The following is an 18,818-nucleotide window of genomic DNA, read 5'->3' as shown; positions in this document are numbered from 1 at the left end:
ATAAGGTCAATATACTCGAACCCAGGGAGGAGTCTGGTGCCATCCCTTACCCAATCATGATGGGGAGGCACCAGATATGACTCTTTCGAAGGAGCACCATCTACAGAACAGTGCAACAGAGATACCCATTTCTTGTGTTCTGCGGGTGCTGACTCGATTAAAGTACCTTGATAATGGGACCAGCCTTTAGCCCACCTAAAGTCTTCTTCTATTAATGGGCTATAGAAAGCCTCTCTGCAGATGGGGGAAAATGATAGTTCTAACTGCGTGATTCTTGACAGCCGCAGGCATGGGATCAACCATCTAAGTGATGGAACCTCCTTCACCCTCGCATGGAAATATACAGTAGGAGTGTCAGGTGGCAGTTGGAGCCATGATCTCATGGCTGAACAGATAGCCCTGTCCATTCGGGACGGTACCGAGGTATATGTCCTACCAAGCACCAAGTTGTGGTAAAAGCAAGGTAGGAGATAGTGAGAAAGGAGAAACGGTCTTTGCTGAGGCTTGAGAGGAGCTTTCCTCAAAGAAGCAATCCCAGCTTCTAGGATAGAAGGGACAGAAGACCTTCCCTTTGGGGTGAACACGATACCGAGGTATCTCCACTCTTCCAGGATGGTCAAAGCATGCAACGGCCTCCCGTGCAGGGAAAACTTCATAGTCTCAACCTTAAGCTTCTTGTCACGACCAGAGGGGACAAGAGCTAAAGAGCAGGACTTCTCTACATTAATAGAAAGGCCTCGAATAGAGAAGAAGTCAACTGCCCAGTCAAGGAGTTCCTGCAAGCCTATCTTAGTAGAGGCTACGAGAATAAGATCGTCCGCAAAGGCCATAGCATTAAAGGAAGAAGTGCCTAGAGAGTAGCCTATATGGCTAGGAAGAGAATGAAGAAACTCATCTTGATGCAGTTAAAGAAAAGGGAAGATAGAGGATCACCCTGGCGAACATCCCACACTGCAGGAATAAAAGCTGCACTGGACCCTGTAGTGATAGTGATGGAGCTACCCAAGTATAGCTCCATAACATAGGAAAGAAAGGATTCTGGACATCCAGCAATAGACAGCGCTCAAAGGAGAGCAGGAAGGGAGACGCTATCAAAGGCTTTTTGGAGGTCCAGGATCACCTCCAAACAAGAAACAGACATCTGGATTCACACTTGACGAGTTTCCTGGCTCCGGCTTATAAGAGTAGGAACCTTCATCTGATGAGTTATTGCAAGCGAGGAAACTTAACCCTACTAGGGATGCTAACCCTGGAAGGGAGGAATAGCGTAGCAGGCCAGTCAGTCACCCAAAGGTGTCCAGGAATTGCCCCTAGAAGGCTGCCTACTGCCACACTTGCAAAGTGTCTCAGGGGATGTGCAAGCCAAGACAACAACACTTCGGATTCCCAAATCTTGCGGACTCACATCCCCCATATACCACCACTTTTTGACATCTGTCAGTCAGCCATCCTCTTATCCACACTAATATTTTATAATCCAAACCCATATTCTCCAGTTTATGCAACAGTCTTCCATGCTGTATTCTGTCAAAAGCCTCAGCAAAATCCAAAAATATTATGGTTTAATGTTGTCTAGTTCAATGGTAACATTATTATAGAATGTGAGCACATTGCTAAAACATGATCCTTTCTTAGTCCAGGCTGTATAATTTGAGTCTCAGAACAGGAAAGATTCTGCAAGGATTGAAAGATTGTATGGTAATCCCATTGCACAAGGGTAGTGCTGTTCATTCTGTCCATTGCAAAGTAGAGATTCACTGTCAACCCATTTCTGAATGTGAGCCCTATCCAATTTTTTCAAAATCTTAACCACCACTTCAACTATTGACTTATTGGTCAATAGTATTGAAGGCATTGGTCTTTACACCACCCTTGTGCAATGGGATTACAATACATTCTTTCCATTCTGCAGAATCTTCCCTGTTCTGAGACTTAAATTATATAGGAATAGCCAGTTCAGCTAACCACTCTTTTAGCACCCATGCTAAAAGAGTCAGTAATAGGAACTGATGGGTTTCAGAGAATGAATCCTATCAGTCCCTATTATTGAATTCTTATTCAGTTTGTGCAACAGCTGTAATACCTCTTCTTCATACACCTGAGTTTCTTCATTCAGTCTCCATATTGCAGAATCTGAATGCAAATACAGCTGTGGGATTGGATGGGATATAGGCTTGCATTTTAAGAGAATGTGCAGAGGAAATGGCAAAGTCCCAAGAGAGTGGAAGGAGTGCAAAATAATTCCTTTCCATAAAGAAGGATCTAAGTCTGTGGTATCAAATTATAGACCAATCAGTATTTCATGAGTGGTGGTAAAAATACTGAAAAAGTTGGGTAAAAATAGAATTCATGAATGGGTGGGTAAGAATATAATATTTTCTTATTATATTTTAAGGCATGACCAACCCTTCACAAAGAATGACTTGGTTAAGGGTCAGTCATGCCTTAGTAATCTACAAATATTTTATAATAGGGTGATAGCCGAGTTGGATAAAGGGAATAGCTACACATTGATACTGCTGGATTTTGCAAAGGCATTTTACAGGCCATATGGAATTGTATTACACAATCTGCAACAAATGGGGATGGATATTATTATTATTATTCATGACACCTCCAAGGAGTTTGAAGACTCATTGCAGCAGGACACCTTCTATACAACTGTCTCCACCACTACACCGAACCTCTATTACCAATCATTTACATTATTGCCATCTACCTCCAACCACCACCACAACTAGTATTTTATTGTTTGTAAAATTGCATGTGTTCTGAAGGGCTGATTTGTCTGTATGCAGAATGAAAAACCTGAGTTTTTAGAAGAAAAAACTCCACTACCTCCCTTTGAGATTGACTAACTCACCTTCAATTGAAAAAGTCCATATAAAGATTTCTCCTGTCATGATGAGATATGAAACTGGTGATATGGATAAAAGGGTGGCTGATAGGCAGATACGAAAAGTAGTATGTGGAGGAGCAGAATCCAGGAGTTGACTAGTGGTGGTGTGCCTCAGGGCTCTGTACTTGGACCACTGCTGTTTAATTTGTGCATAAATGATATAGGAAATAATTTTAAGAGAGAGAGATATTCAGTTGTTTGCTGATAATAATGCAAAGTTGAATAGGGTAATAGTTAATCAGGGTGATGTAGAGAGCTTGCAGGATGATTTAAATAGGCTGAAGGTATGGCCAAAACATAATGGATGTAAATTTAATGTGGGAAAGTGTAAAGTTATGCATTTTGGGGTATAAAGATTACAGGCTGTGTACCACATTGAGGGAACTATACTCCAGGAAATTGATAATGCCAGGGATTTTGGGGTAGTAGCAGATAGACAGTTGAATTTTAGAGGGCATATTGCTAAAGTAGCCAGGGGAGCTCGCTAGATTACTTGGAGTTATCATTCCTCTTTATAAAGCCTTGATATGACCATATCTGGATTACTGTACTCAGGTCTGGTCACCAGGGTTTCTTGGGGATGAGGAAGTTGTGCAGTGGATTCAGAGGCAAGTGACCAAGATGGTGAGTGGTCTGCAGAATGCTCCTTATGAGGATAGATTTAAAGTTTGTGGATTGCAAAAGTTGGTTGATAGGTGAAAAAGTGGGATATGATAGAAACATTTAAGTTACTTAAAGGATTTTATAGGATTAGGCAAGGATTTTTTTCATCACTTGTCAAAAGTGGCAGAAAATGAGCTCATCCCTGGAAGTTGGGTTTAAGTGTGGTTAACAACAAGAGTATGAGGACTAGATTGTTCACTTGCAGAGTGGTGAAGGAATGGAATCGATTTCCTGAGTCAGTTGTAAGTGCATTGTCTGTTAATGGTTTCAAGGAGAGGTATAATAGGTATTGTGTTACTGTTCATAGTTTGGGAAATGTGTCTTTAAATGATGACTCTTAAAACTCCATAGAGCCTGCAATAATAATAAAAAACTTTAGTGGACTTTTTTCCCCAATATTATACTCTTTTGTTATCCTTCTCAGAGCTAACTGATGACTTTTCTGTTCTAATTTCTTGTTTAGTCTTATATCATGAACTAGTCTGAAGATATCACAATAACTAACCCTTGTCTTATTTTCCATGTGTTTGCAACCACGTGAATTTATGTGCATCCTTACATTGAAACATGGAGTGAGCATGAATAGTCCATGTCCTGAACAGAAATCTAGTAGGTGTTTATTGTTATTATTATTATTAGTCCTGTCTTTTTCACCAAATTTTACTAATGCCTGAGATTCATTTTCTTCTCTTTTGTTTAATTGTCCAGCAAGAACTATCTTTTCCTTTTTCTTTCTGTCAGCTGATTTCTCTAATGCTTCAAATAAGTCTCATTGTCCAGATTTTCTGTTATGAAATTTGTGATTGTCACTCTGTTTAGAAATTGGCTCTATTCTGGAAGTTATCTTCATGTTTTAGTGCTGAATACTATAGGTACCCTTTTCTTTTTTTAATCAGCAATGAAAGGAACATCTATAGATACTCCTTCCTTCCTTTCTGTGATTAGTATTGCTCAATGAAGTCATCTTGTAGTTATTATTTAGAAGTATGTTGCTGCTTTACTTTTTGTCATGTCAATAATGCCAGTATTGTCATTATCATATTTCTGTAATTTCTCTCCTAATTCTGTCCCAGTTTCATGGTTGATGCTTCATGTTGATATTAGTTATCTTTAATTGCACTGAATTTCAAGTTCCTAATTTTTTAACCTGGTTTCTTGACAAACATGAGCATCTCTGATGAACCAGTTCACTTCTTAGCTAATATGTTATTTCCACTAATTTGCTAATATGTTAAGGCCGGGGTATCGTTAGTGCATGGGAAATTATGAAAGAATATTTGTTAGCAGCAATGGTAAGTTGTATACCACGAGTGAACAAGAGGACACAATTTGGAGTAAAGTGGATGACAAACAATATTAAACAGGAATCGCATGCGAAAAAGAGGCTGTGGAAGAGATATAAGGAGACAGGAGAAGAGAAGATGCATGAAGAATATAAGACACAGGCCAGAAGAGTGACTAGTCTGGTAAGGAAGACGAAACTGGAATATGAGAGTAGATTAGCCCTAAGATCCAAAGAAAATCCTAGAGAATTTTTTAGATATGTGGCCAATAGGAGGAGAAATGACTGTGGAAGAATGATATTGTGGGATAAAAATGGGAATAGAGTGACTGATGCAGCGGACATAGTAGAATTGTTCAATGAACACTTTATTGGAGTATTTCATCCTGGAGGAGTCAGTTTCAATGCTAGAGGGATAGGGTAGGTTCAATGTTTAGAGGTACAGGAAGAGAGTGTGTTTCAAATACTCAGTACTTTGGATGTCAGTAAAGCTGTGGGGCTGGATGGTATTTCACCATGGGTTTTGAGAGAAGGTAAGATAGTGCCATTGCATAAGGACAGTAGCAGACTGGAAGTGTCTAATTATAGACCAGTTTGTGTGTCATCAGTAGTTAGTAAGATCTTGGAGAAAGTAGTGAAGGACCATATACAGCATTGGGCAGATGAGGGTAATGTTATCTCTGAGAGTCAACATGGATTTGTGAAGGGGCACTCTTGTTTTAGAAATATGCTAGCCTTTTATGATAAAGTTACAAGAGCATTAGATAAGGGAAAGGCATATACTGCCATTTTCTTAGACTTAGCAAAGGCATTTGACAGGGTGCCACATGATAAGCTGATATTTAAGTTGCAGCACATAGGTCTAGATGTCAGATTGCTCAACTGGATTCAGGATTGGCTGTCTGATAGGTATCAGAGAGTTGTGTATGGTGGGGGCAGTTTCAAGGAAGCAGAGGGTTACAAGTGGGGTCCCACAGGGCTCAGTACTGGGACCTATATTGTTTAACCTTTATATCAATGACATTGTCAGTGGATTGCAAGGGGATATTCAGTTGTTTGCGGTGATGCAAAGCCGGGAAGGATTATTAGTAATAGTGCAGATGCGGCAGCCCTGCAAGAGGATTTGAATAAGCTAGATAGATGGGCAAATGAATGTGGGTGTTGGTTTAATGCACCAAAATGAGGTTTGGGTCTGGAGGTTTGGGAAACATCGATGGGACACTGCATACTCTATGGGAGGAGTTATACTGGAGGAAGTAGGGGAGACAAGAGATCTGGGGTTGATGATTGATAGAAACCTGAAATTTAGGGGACATATTGCAAAGATAACACAGAGGATTGCTACAATAATGAGAAGGACACTGACCTGCAGAGATAAAATGTCTGATCAGGGTCTTATACAACAGAATGATAAGTGTATAAGACCCTGATCAGACCACATTTGGACTATTGTTCTCAGATTTGGTCCCCAGGATTTGAAGGGGGATAAATTAACTGTGGAAAGGGTACAAAGGCAGATAACAAAGATGGTTTCAGGACTGTACAATGATAGTTATAAGGATCGGCTCAGGGAATGTGGACTGCAGAGTTTGGTGGATAGAAGAAGGAGAGGTGATATGATTGAGACTTTTGAACTGTTGAGAGGTGGTTACAGGGTTGACACTGGGGAGTTCTTTTGCTTGGTTGAACAGCAGGAACGAGTGATGACAAGAGGCCATCCCTGGAAGTTACGAAAGGAAACTGTGAGCAAGAGGGTGAGGAGTGGTTTCTTTGCATGGAGGGTGGTTGAACCATGGAATGCATTGCCTGATGGAGTGGTGAGAGCGAGAACGGTCAGTGAGTTCAAGGAGTGGTATGATAGACTTTGTGTTTCTTGGGGGGGGGGGGGACCTCCCCTCGATGAGTCTTTTGACTCCATGAAGGCCTGAATAATAATAATTATTTCATTATGTTATTGTCATTATGTTGTATATATTGTTTAAATCTATGCAGAATATAGTTTAGTTGGCTAAGTTCCAAATTGTCAGCCTACCTTAACTATTGGAAAAGTAAGGATTGAGCATTGTGTCAGAAGCCGTAGTCAGTTTTCCATATTCCTTACAGGTTATATGGAGGTTTCCTCCATTCATCTTTGATATTTAACTACCCAACTGGCCATATGATTAAAATATATCTGATAATTTGTACTTCATATCCATGTTGTTTTAATGCTATTATTCAGATGCTGTTTTAATTTTAATGGACACTTCGTATCCATGTTTGGATTAATGTGTAAACACGTCATGGCTAGTATGGTAGGTAAGCTACCACAAATTATTGAAACATAATTTATATGTTGCCATTTTCAAATTGCTTGTATCCACTGCATTTTATGTTCATATTAATTTTCTCCTCTTTTTCTCGGATTATAGCAAAGCGTTACCTCCACCTCTTCTACCTGAAGTGATGCCATCCATTCCAGGAAGTTACAGTGAAGAACATTGGACTGAGCTTGAAAACACAAAAAATGAACAACTTTTAATACCTGCTTTACAACCTGTAAGCTCTACACCTTCTAAATTAAATAAACAGTTTTGTCATGAGCATTTATCAGTAAATGAAGATAATAAATTTTTAATTCAGGGAAGTGTAGGGAATAGAATATCTGACATTTGTGAAGTGCAAGACATGCCTCAAGAAGTGAATGTTGTTGAAACTGTTCACATAAATGAGACATTATCTGAATCTAGTTTAGTTTCTCTTCCTGTAGAAGTTGGAGTGGAAAAACTAATAAAATCTGCTGAAGATTTGTTTCTTCATGATGATGCCATCATAGAAGAAAAGCAAAAGGTGGTATGTTTTGTTTTGTTTTAAGCTTTTCAAACATAAAATTTGTATTTTTGTTATGTTTTATTGGATGTTTGGAATAGTAATTCTTTGCATATCTCACAAAAACTTTTCAGAGGTATTATATTACTCATTTATCACTATCTGAATTATTGTAATCTTAGCTGAAGTAGGATACAAATGCTGTTTTTCACCCAAGCAGTGATAAACAAAAGTTAACTCTATGAAACATTGATTTTTTTTTTTTTATGCTTCATTGATGTATGTGAATTCTACATTGAATATGGTAGCCTTTTCAGTGAAAGGCCTCAGAGTTCATTATTATACAGGTATTTCCATGAAATTAGAAGACTCGTCATTGGAAACCCCCACTAAACTTTATGCACACACACATAATGCCTATCATTCTGTGTGTGTGCTATCTCCTTAAACTCATTCACTGTCAGGACACTCACAACTACTTCTGGCAATCCATTCCACTTATTTATTGCTCTCCAAGCAAAAAATGTAGTCTGCACACTCTTACCACACAGTCACCCTGGTACTCGCTTTCCCTCATCTATTTAAAAATTTCCTTTGTGTCAATCTTATAGAGTCCTTTTATTAATTTATTAGTTTCTACCATTTCTCCTCTTTGCATCCCACACACCTTCAACCTACTCCCATAGGAACCATTCTACAGACCCATCGCTAGCTTGGTCACTCATCTCCACACCTGATTCTCAAGAAATCCAGGTTACAAATATTTGCATAATAGTCCAAATATGGATGAATCATAGCCTTATAAAGAGGGATAACAACTCCCTTATCTTCACTTGTTAGTGTGTTTTTCAACATTGAAGCAATCCTTTGAATTATTTTGTCAACTATTGTAATATGCCCTCTAAACTTCATCTCTCTGACTGCTTTTACCACATATCTCTAGCCTTCTCAATTTTCTGCAGTTCCATAATGCATGGTATGCACTCATTTCATTCCAAAGTGTGTAACTTACATTTTGCAATATTAAATTGACAACCAAATCTAAAAGACTAAGATGCAGATGAAAAAATAAATAAATTTCAGAAAATCTGTAGAACAGTTTAAAGAACATAGAATCAAAAACAAAATACGAAACTCACCTTCAGTTTTATAAAGTAATGGCCACTCCCACTCTGTTATATATAATTCAGAAATATGGACTGTCAAAAGAAAAGATCAAAGTAAATGCAAGCATCATAAAAGTGGAGAACTTTTGTGTCTCCACTCCATTGTGTTGTTTCATCTCTGGGTCATAATGATAAAGCCATGTTTCATCAACAGTCACAATACAAGCTAAAAAATTTGTACCTGATTTCTCAAAATGACCCAAAATCCCTTGAGATGACAGCACACATTCTCTCTTTTGGTCAGCATTTGGGGACCCACTTCACTGAGAGCTTCTGCATGTCCAGATGTTGGTGGATAACAACCTCAACTCATTCCCTGGATATCCTCAGAGTCTTCGCAATGTTTTTGGTTTGCATTCATCTATCATCATGGATCATGGCGTGCACTGCATCGATGTTTTTGGATGTGATCACTGTGGAAGACCTTCCTGACTTGGAGGATCTGTTGTCTTAGGATGCCCAGTTTTAAACTTGACCACACATCTGGCAACTGTTGGATATGCTGTGACACTGTCCTGTAAAGTCTCACACAAAGTTTGGTGAATCTTCGTTGTCAACTTTTCTTGCAGCACTTGAAAAACTTGATGATGGCCTGCACCTCTGTGTCTTCAAATTTCTTCAAAACCTCTGACATGTCTTCTTATATATCCTAAAAGAAAAAAAGAACAAATTATTACAATTTGATGAAACATGAGGATTAAAGGGCTTTAAGATATGTTCTTTCTTGTGGTAAAATATCAGTTTCTTTAATATAATTTTTTGTTCTAGGTGTTTATCAAAACTTCGTAATGATCATTATCTTCATTAACTTCTTGATTTTGTGCCTTCTCAAAAAACAGTAGCCTTTCTTAAAAAAAATAGTAGCTAGCCTGGTTGGCTGAGTGGTTAGCATATCTGCTCTCCAGCCAAAAGACTGCGTGACAAATAGATGTTTGTGATTGACTGTGAAAGTACTAGTGGTGGTGGGAAGTAGATGATGCGGTTCATTGTAGTTGGTGGATTTGAGTGGTGGAGACGGAGAGATGTAGAGTAGATGTTCTCCCTCGATGAGTCTTTGGACTCCTTGGAGGTGTCACATAATAATAATAATAAATGCCCAACACCAAACCCATTCAAATGCAATCCATCAACTTTAAACCAATTCCACCTTTCCTTCAAATTCACTCCACAGATTCACAAACTGAACTCGTATAACTAAGCCATCTTACTATTCATTATCTCTGCTCTTCTTCTCAATTCACTATTGTCACATCTGGGCAATACACTAACAACTTTTCCAATAACACTATTATCCTTTACCTCCTGCAACAACTTCCTCGAGTCTCTGTCAACGTTCTTTTTTTCTTCAAGTTATTCGTGCCTACTACTATCGCTAATTCAGATGGTTATTTGCTTCAGTGTTCCACCTGGAAAGCATGTTTTGTGTACTTTATTAGTCATCACACCCCTAATGATTGAGTCTATACAACGATGTATGATTATCCTTTGACTTTTTTGTAATATCAACTTCTTTAGGTGTTTAATCTCACCTTCCTGATGCTTCATTTCACTTGTCATTTGCACCAACTCTTGCCTAAGCTCTTCTACTACAGTCCTGATGCTAGCTCCCATTTTGAAACATTCTAACTTATCAGTATACTTTTCACACACTTTAACACTTCCTTTCTTTTTGTTCACTTTAACAGTCCACAGATCTTTCACATTTGTTGATGTATACATGAAGCAATTCTCACAATGCATCCACTGGGAAAAATCCAGAGCAGAGCTTGATCTTTGTGCCAAATCATTCTGTGCTGTACGTGTGCATTTCTTTATGGATGCCATTTTCAGAACGTTGAAGCAGTAGGAGCAAGTAGCACAACACAAATAAACCAACAAAATTACAACAACAACACTACTGAAAGACACTTGTATCCATCACAAAAAATATGAAGCACAATTTTAAGAAAAAAAGCCACACTATACACTGTTTGAAACCGCTTTTCATAGCACACTCAAAAACATTGCTACTTCTTTTTTTTTTTTTCTTCTTTTTTTAACTTCTTCTATATCAAGATCCACCAACAGCAAAGAAGTATGGGTAAAGATCTGGAAAATAAAGGCACATGTACTATCAAACTTCTCTATCCTCATCCGTCAGCGATTGTCAACACACTTGGGAAGACTTTTACAAAAACATTGGCAACATATTCTTATCTCCCCAAGTTCCTTGCCCAAAAAAAAGCAAAGCAGAAAAACAACAAATCTATTTTTCTTTGAATGACACACAAGAATACAACTGGCCATTTATCAATTCATAATGGTATTTCATCCTCACGAGAGTAGCATCATTCAGAACTTGAGAGCAGTTGAAATTTCAGACGTGAAATTTTGGGGATATTTTGCAGGAAGGGAGGAGGGGTCACTGATAGTGAAGAGACTACTAAGAATCAGGATTCAGAATCGGGTTGATGATAACAACATACTCTTTGATAGACAGGATGGATTTCTAAAGGAAGGTCATGTTTTAGCAATCTACTTACTATAACAAGATGACAGGTGCATTGGACAAAGAGGACCTGAGAGGAAGTGCGAATTGCATAGCATGAGATTTGAAGTTGATGTTAGACATAGTGCAGCTAAAATGTGCCAAAGGAATGTTAGTTCCTTTGGCACATTTTAGTGCCAAAGGAACTAACAGAGAAAAGCAGTGATGATGAATGAGATGATAGCGAGAATGTGTAGGAAAAGAGGTTTGGAATATATGAATGTGTGGAGTACATTTGAGGATAGAAGAGAGCTATATGAGACTATTGTTTTTTGTGCAAGTGAGTATGTCAGTTATATAACTATAGGGAAACTAGAATTGCACAGGTGAAATGTTACAGGGATGGCATCATGTAGGGATAGTAGCTTGAGAAATGAGGGAATTTGTACACTATATTACAGAGCCAGGTGAAGTATGAAGGGAGTAATAGTGGCTATAAGAATACTGACAATACACTGGTTCTGTATACAAATGCTAGGAACATTGGGAATAAATGGAATGAATTTGACTCAGTGTCTCCAAAGGTTGTTTGTATCAGGTAAACTTGGTTAACTGAGGAGGATGTTCTAACAGGGATGGAAATTGAAGGGTGTAGCATATTTTGGCAGGTTAGGGAAAGTAAACATGGTGGTAGAGTGTTACTCATGATAACAGATGAATTGTGCACTCTCGTGGCATAGAATTTCAGTGGAATTAACGCTAATGGCTTTGAGAGTATATAGTGTAAGATAGATGTTTATGAAACAAGATATTTAGTGGGATGTTTTTAACAGACAAGGAAATATAGATGGTGATGAGCAGAAAATGTTTAGGTAAATTAGTTTGGCAAGTGCAAAGTGAGCAATCATTATGGGGCTTCAACTATAGTTACATATCTTAGGAATGGAAAGAAGGCAAAGAAAACTTTCATTAAATAACCAGATCAAGGGCATAACCAACTGTGGTGCACATTCTTTATTACTGTATGCTGTCTTCTCTTCCCAGTTTATATAACTATAGTTGAATCCCCCCCCCCAATAATGATCACTCACTTTGCACTTGCCAAACTAATTTACCTAAACATTTTCTGCTCATCACTACCTATATTTCCTAGTCTGTAAAAACATTCCACTAAATATCTTGTCTCATAAACATTTGTCTCACACTATATACTCTCAAAGCCATTAGTGTTATTGTTTGTGGAGTGGTACTATTTTGCCTTCTTTTCATTCCTTAGGAATGGAAAAAAGGCAAAGAAGACTCATTAAATAACCAGGTCAAGGGCATAACCAATTGTGATGCACATTCCTTATTACTGCATGCTGTCTCCTCTGCCCAGTTTATATGACTATAGTTGAAGTCCCCCCCCCCCCCCAAGGAATGGAAAGAAGGCAAAATAGTACCACTCCACAAGCATAGTTCTAAGACAGAAGTCTCAACTATAGGCCAGTGTTAAATCTTGAATGAAAGGTTTATTATATTGTAAAATATTTCATTCAAATTTAACAGGTACAAAAAAATTCCTGGAAAAAATGCTTGTATATAGGTATAAGTGAAATTGTTGACAGAAGTATCGAATCATTTAATTGTAAATTCTCCTATGTATTATATTGTTGTGTCCTTGTAAAACCAATAAGGGCTGGAATTTAGTGAAAATTATGTTAACACGAGAAAGTTAGATCTAAGTATACAACGAGATAATTGGCTTAAAGAAATGACCCCAGGCAGTCACGTATGCGAGGTCCAAGTTGTGCACGTGGAGAATGCAATGAGGAGAGAACGGTACCGAGTGCAAGAACTTTAGGTGCCAGCCAGAAAAGTGTGACGTAAGAGGGAGAACAGCTCAGCAAGGATATATAGAGCTTGACGACGCCAACTCAGGGCTCTTTTTTTCGTTCAGGATTCCTGTTCCAGTCATTCCCGGAGAAGTTGCATGAGAGCGTCGAAAAGAACGGTGGCAGCCATGCAGTCAGATAGCGATCCAGTGCAGGCATAATCATTGGTACAGCAGAAATGCCAGCGCAAACCGATCAACATGCAGAACCATGTGGACCGAACCCAGCAGAGCAGCTTCGCCCACATCGGAAAGGGTGATTCGTGATCATAATCACTAGTTTGTCCTACCTGAAGACAATTGACCGTAAGAGAGGGTAACAAGCTGTGTGAATTTTTTGGGAGATCGTGAGAAAAGGCATGAGAGATCCTGATGCTCGGTAATGTAGAAACTTCAATTCCTTTGTATGCAAGAAACAGTTAGTGTGCAGATTTGTGCGGATATGTTCAGTGATTGGACTTACAAAACTGAACCAGGACTTTCGTATCTAATCAACTGGTATATTGTCTTAGCTCTGAGTAAGAATTCATGTACAGTGTAGTATTGAATTGCTAAAGTTTGTTATAGCCTGATAGTTCTTGAATCTAGAATAAGATAAATGCTTGTACAAGAATGTTAGTTGAATAGGATCAAGTCAGAAATTTAACTGGTAGTAGATGTTGTCTCATATTGTTTATGACTAGGAGTATTAGGGTTATGTCTGGTTAATCATTTTAAATTTTGTAGGAGAGATTCAGTTGTGTTAAGTGATCTTAATATTTGTGCATTGTATTAGAGTAATGAATAAACCTTTCTTTTTCTTATCTAACAAATTGCCTGATCTGTGAACTCAATGCACCACTCAAAAAAATAGAACCGGTGCGAGTTAAATTGTGGGGATAGCTACGACTGCAGTAAGAGTAAAGATATATGAAGTTTTTTTTTTTTTTTAAATTGGGAAATTTAATTGCTTGATTATCAAATAGTGTGTCATTCTGAGTTAGCTTAACTGAGAGATTAACTCCCTGACAAGGAAGATTCTCCTAAGAATTTGGATGGCACAGCTTTAACAAACAAATTTTTCCATATTCTGACACGGAGTTAATTCCAGATTTTTATCAAGGAAATTTGGCTCTAGCCATGGGCAATTTCTTTGTCTACCAAGTTTTGCACATGTGAGCAATTTAAGTAGTGGTCACTGAGTGGAAAGGGTGAAAGTAAGCGTGAGAAATTATATCAAGTAATAGGGATATTCACTAAAGATAATAATCGTAAGTTTTACTAATAACAAATTATAAACACAACAAACACACACACACACACACACACACAAGGTAAGAATTTAAGTTAAGATAAAGTAAAAAAAAAAAAAATACAGGAGAAATTTAACACCAGTCTGTATAACTGCAGTTGTGGTCAAGGTGTTGGAGAGATGGGTAAGAAACTGAATACAGAATTGGGTTGATGAACATAGCATTCTTTATGATGGTCAGCATGGATTTGTAAAGGGTATGTTCTGTTTTAGTAATTTACTTGCATTTTATGATGAGGTGACAAGAGTGTTAGATAAGGGAGAATCATATACAGTGATATTCTTAGACGTTGCAAAAGTATTTGATTAAACTACCACATGATAAGTTGATCTACAAGCTGCAGAGAATAGGAATAGATAGTATATCGGTTAGATGGATAAGAAATTGGCTCTCTGAAGATTGTATATGATGGAGCAGTGTCTCAAAAAAAGAAGGGTAACCAGTGGCGTACCCCAGGGTTCTGTTCTTGGGCCCCTCCTGTTTAACTTGTTTGTAAACGATATATCATGTGGACTGACTGGGGATCTTCAGATATTTGCTGATGATGCAAAGTTGAGAAGAATTATAAGTAACACTACTTATGCTGAATCCCTTCGGGAAGATTTGAATACACTTTTTACTTGGACAAAAGAGTGGGATTGTATTTTAATATCAATAAGTACAAGGTGTTGCATTTTGGAGTGCAAAAATATAAGGCTGTGTGTTATATCAATGGTGCTGTACTGCAGGAAGTGGATGAGATTAGAGATTTGGGAGTGATGGTTGACAGTAGACTGAAGTTTAGAGGACATATTGCTAGTGTTGCAAAGGTTGCACATCGTAGTGCTGCTATGTTTGGAAGTACTCTAACATGCAAGGATAAGGAAGTGGTTGTGCCACTGCATAAGGCACTGGCCAGACCACACTTGGACTATTGTGCTCAGATCTGGTCACCTGGTTTTCAATGTGATGTGGAGACATTGGAGAGGGTCCAGAGATGAGTGACTAAGACAATATCAGGAGTTTGGAATGCTGGCTATGGAGAGAGGTTGAAGAAATGTGGATTGCAGAGTTTGGTGGATAGGAGGAAGAGAGGTGATATGTTAGAGATGTTTCAGTTAGTGAGAGGATTTTATCAGATTAATCCAGAGGGGATTATAAAAAGAGTAGAAGATGGGAGAGGAAGAACCAGAGGTCATTCCTGGAAGTTATGTAAAAGTGTGGTGAAGAAGGGGTGTGAGGAGTAGATTTTTTACATGGAGAATTGTCAATGAATGGAATGCATTACCAGAATGTGTTGCTAATACGAGGAGTGTTAAGGATTTTAAGCTTCTATGATAAATATGTTGTCAGCTGAATGGAACCTCTCACGATGAGTCTGTCAGCTCCATTGAGGATGTAATAATAAGAAGAAGAAAGATTTTTAGATTTCTTGAGGGACAACTGTCTTAGGCAGCATGTGGCAGAGGGAACATGAGGATCCAGAATTTTGGATTTGGTTATGGCATCAGAGGATCTGATTGTGACAGAGATGTTATACTTGCCCTCTGTTGGTTAGAGTGACCATGATAGTCCTGACTTCAAGGATGAATAGGCATGTGGAGGTAACAAAACAGAAAGAATGTATATGGAATTATAAGGTAGTCAACTAACATAGACTTAGAAACCAGCTTGGGAGAGCAATGGATGAAAGAATTTGAAGGAAGGGGTCATTAGTGCATGACAGATAGTTAAAAAATAATTGTTGACATCAATGACATGTTGTATATTTTGAGTGGAGAAAATGAAGCAATTTGGAGTCAAATGGATGACAAAAGAAATAAAAGAGGAATTGCAGAAGAAAAAGAGATTATGGAAGCCATATAAAGATAGAGGTGGAGAACAAATGAGGAATATAAGGCTTAGGCTAAGAGCTAATATTGGAAGGAGAAAAAAAATTTGAATATAAGAGGAGATGGGCACAGAAATCCAAGAAGTTTTTTTTTTTTATGTGGATATATGGAGATGAGAATCAGGTGACCAAAGGAGATGACATAGTTAAACTATTTAATGATTACTTTATTAGAGTGTTTCAGGCTTTTTTATATTTTAGGAATATAGCAGGCTATATTGAGTAGATGATGGCAATATTGTTTATGCAGGCAAGCATGGATTTGTTTATTTTTTCAAAGGCATTTAATTTGTAACACATGGGTTTGGATATCATATTAGTGGATTGGTGATTGACTCTCTTGTAGATATCAGAGAGTTGCATATGGGGGTTGGGGGATGCAGTATCAGGGAAGTAGGAAGTGTTACATGTGAAGTTCCACAGAATTCAGTACTGGAACCATTGTTTTCAATCTTTATGTCAATGTTATTGTCACAGGACTACAAGAAAATGTTCAGTTGTTTGCAGATGGTGTGAGGATTGGGAGGATTATTATTAATAGTGTGAAGTTTGGCTCTTCAAGCAGATTTGAATAGGCTGTAAAAGTAAGCAGACAAATGTGGATATCAGTTGGCATAAATGATATTAGGCCAGTACAATATTGATTATGAGGACAGACTAAGGATATGCAGACTGCAGAGTTTGGCGGATAGAAAACAAAGGATAGAAATAACAAGGGTTATTTTCGTATTAGCACTGAGATTTTTCATGTGGTGAATAAAAGGGTGAGAAGTAAGTTTTTTTGCATGGAGAATAGTAGGATCATGGAATGTATTGCCAGAGAGGGTGGTGAACATTCAGACAGTGGATGAGTTTAAGGAGTGGTATAATAGACTTTGTGTTGACCTCCCATAATGAGTACTGTGACTCCATGAAGGTCAGGAAAATAATAATAATAATAATACACTTCTAAATACATCGATTCACCTAGATTGTAGTCTGCCTCAGGATCTTTTTCTTGACATCAACACGTGTTTGTGTATCCTTTCCTCTCCCATTCTGCTTAAGTGACACCATCAAACCTAGATTGCCAAACTTAAATAATTTTGATTGTCACATATAAATAATCTTGAAATTTGACACTGTCAAATTTTTTTCTAATGTATTAATTTTTCTTATGTTTCTGCAGTTAATGCCATCGATTCTTTCTTCTAATTTGTTTTTCAGAACACTCATATCTTTAGTTTCTAGTCTGGTTTAGACATCGTCTTTGTATAATGTTAGTTAAATGTTTTGACTAATTTTTCTCTTATTCTATATAAATTTATTTAGTATGTCATCTTTGTTAAAAATTATTCCTAAATAGCTGAAACGTTTTGGGTGCAATTTTCTGTAGGTTCTCCATTGAAAATATGTTGATGCAAATAGCTGAAATGTACTTGTTCTACAGGTTGTGATTGAGAATATAGTTGATGTAAATAGCTGAGAAATTCTATAAGTTGTCCATTGAGAATATAGTTGATGTTTTCTATTTCTGTGCCTATTTTCATAATTTTTATTTTTTTATTTTGATTGTCATGCCAAATTTATTCATTTTAGTTTGGTTTAAAGAATCCTGATGAATTGTATTGTGTTTATTTAGGAGATGGTGGTTTTTATGAGATAATATTTTATAGATAACACATCTGCATAAAGCAAAAGGTCTAACTTTAATGTCTTGATTTATTATTTATTAATTTAATGCTACTTTCCTTCATATTGTGATCCATGTAGATGATGAATAAGAGTAGAGATAACATGTACACTACTTTCCTGTACTTCCCTCACTTCTCACTGCTGACTTATAAAGTTTGTATATTATTTTGTATATTTTCCCATTTACCCTATCATTGTAGTGTTTTGAACAGCTTTTCACATGGCCTCCTGTCTTATGCCTTTTGTAGGTCTACAAAACTGAAATACTAATCTTATATTTCTTGTCTATTTGTCTTCAAATGAAAATTTGATCCTAACAATCCTCCTGTTTGGCCACAAGCTCAGCTTTTCTTCCTTTAAATTTCTCTTCCACAATTTTTCTTAGCTTCTTCTTATGTATGTATGTATGTATGTATGTATTATTATTTCAACTAGGGTACCAAGATTCAAGAAGGATTACAACATCAAATCTCATTTAGTTTTAAAAAGTGTTCTAGATTACATTCATATTTCATGTTTTTGAGGGGGAAAACTTAAACACCTGGAGGAAAAATAGCTCCAAGTACCAACATTTGAGCCATATACGGGTTCAACACTCAACTGCTAATATTTAGGGCACTGTTGGTAATAACACCACCATTATAACACTGAAACATGTAATTATCTTTCTGAATTCTTGGTTCGATAAGATGGCTTGCACTTTCTCACACTCATGTCTCCATTATGCTCAACAGTGTTAATCACATATGATCAAATGTCTGATCAAGTAACCATTTTTTCTTGATTCTCATATGAACTACCTAAGTTATCAGTAATGATAACAA

General features: G+C 37.4%; 1 protein-coding gene across 6 annotated transcripts in view; it reads left to right on the top strand.

The window, feature by feature from the left end:
- Khc-73 (Kinesin heavy chain 73) overlaps window positions 1-18,818 on the top strand; it is an 842,240-nt gene that overhangs the window by 773,752 nt on the left and 49,670 nt on the right. For 5 of the 6 annotated variants that reach the window (XM_090407555.1, XM_090407554.1, XM_090407553.1 and 2 more), the window contains one exon: window positions 7,256-7,676. In XM_090407555.1, the coding sequence (XP_090263681.1) occupies window positions 7,256-7,676 (421 nt within the window). The remainder of the gene's footprint in view (window positions 1-7,255; window positions 7,677-18,818) is intronic. The other variant, XM_090407550.1, reaches the window with a different exon arrangement.

Source organism: Typopeltis vanoorti, chromosome 17, assembly GCF_054136105.1.
Source record: "Typopeltis vanoorti isolate ZY-2024b chromosome 17, IOZ_Tvanoo_1.0, whole genome shotgun sequence".
In the NCBI taxonomy this organism is placed as follows: Eukaryota; Metazoa; Arthropoda; class Arachnida; order Uropygi; family Thelyphonidae; genus Typopeltis; species Typopeltis vanoorti.
The sequence above is the reverse complement of the archived record's forward strand: the minus strand, read 5'-3'. Positions and strand labels throughout refer to the sequence as shown.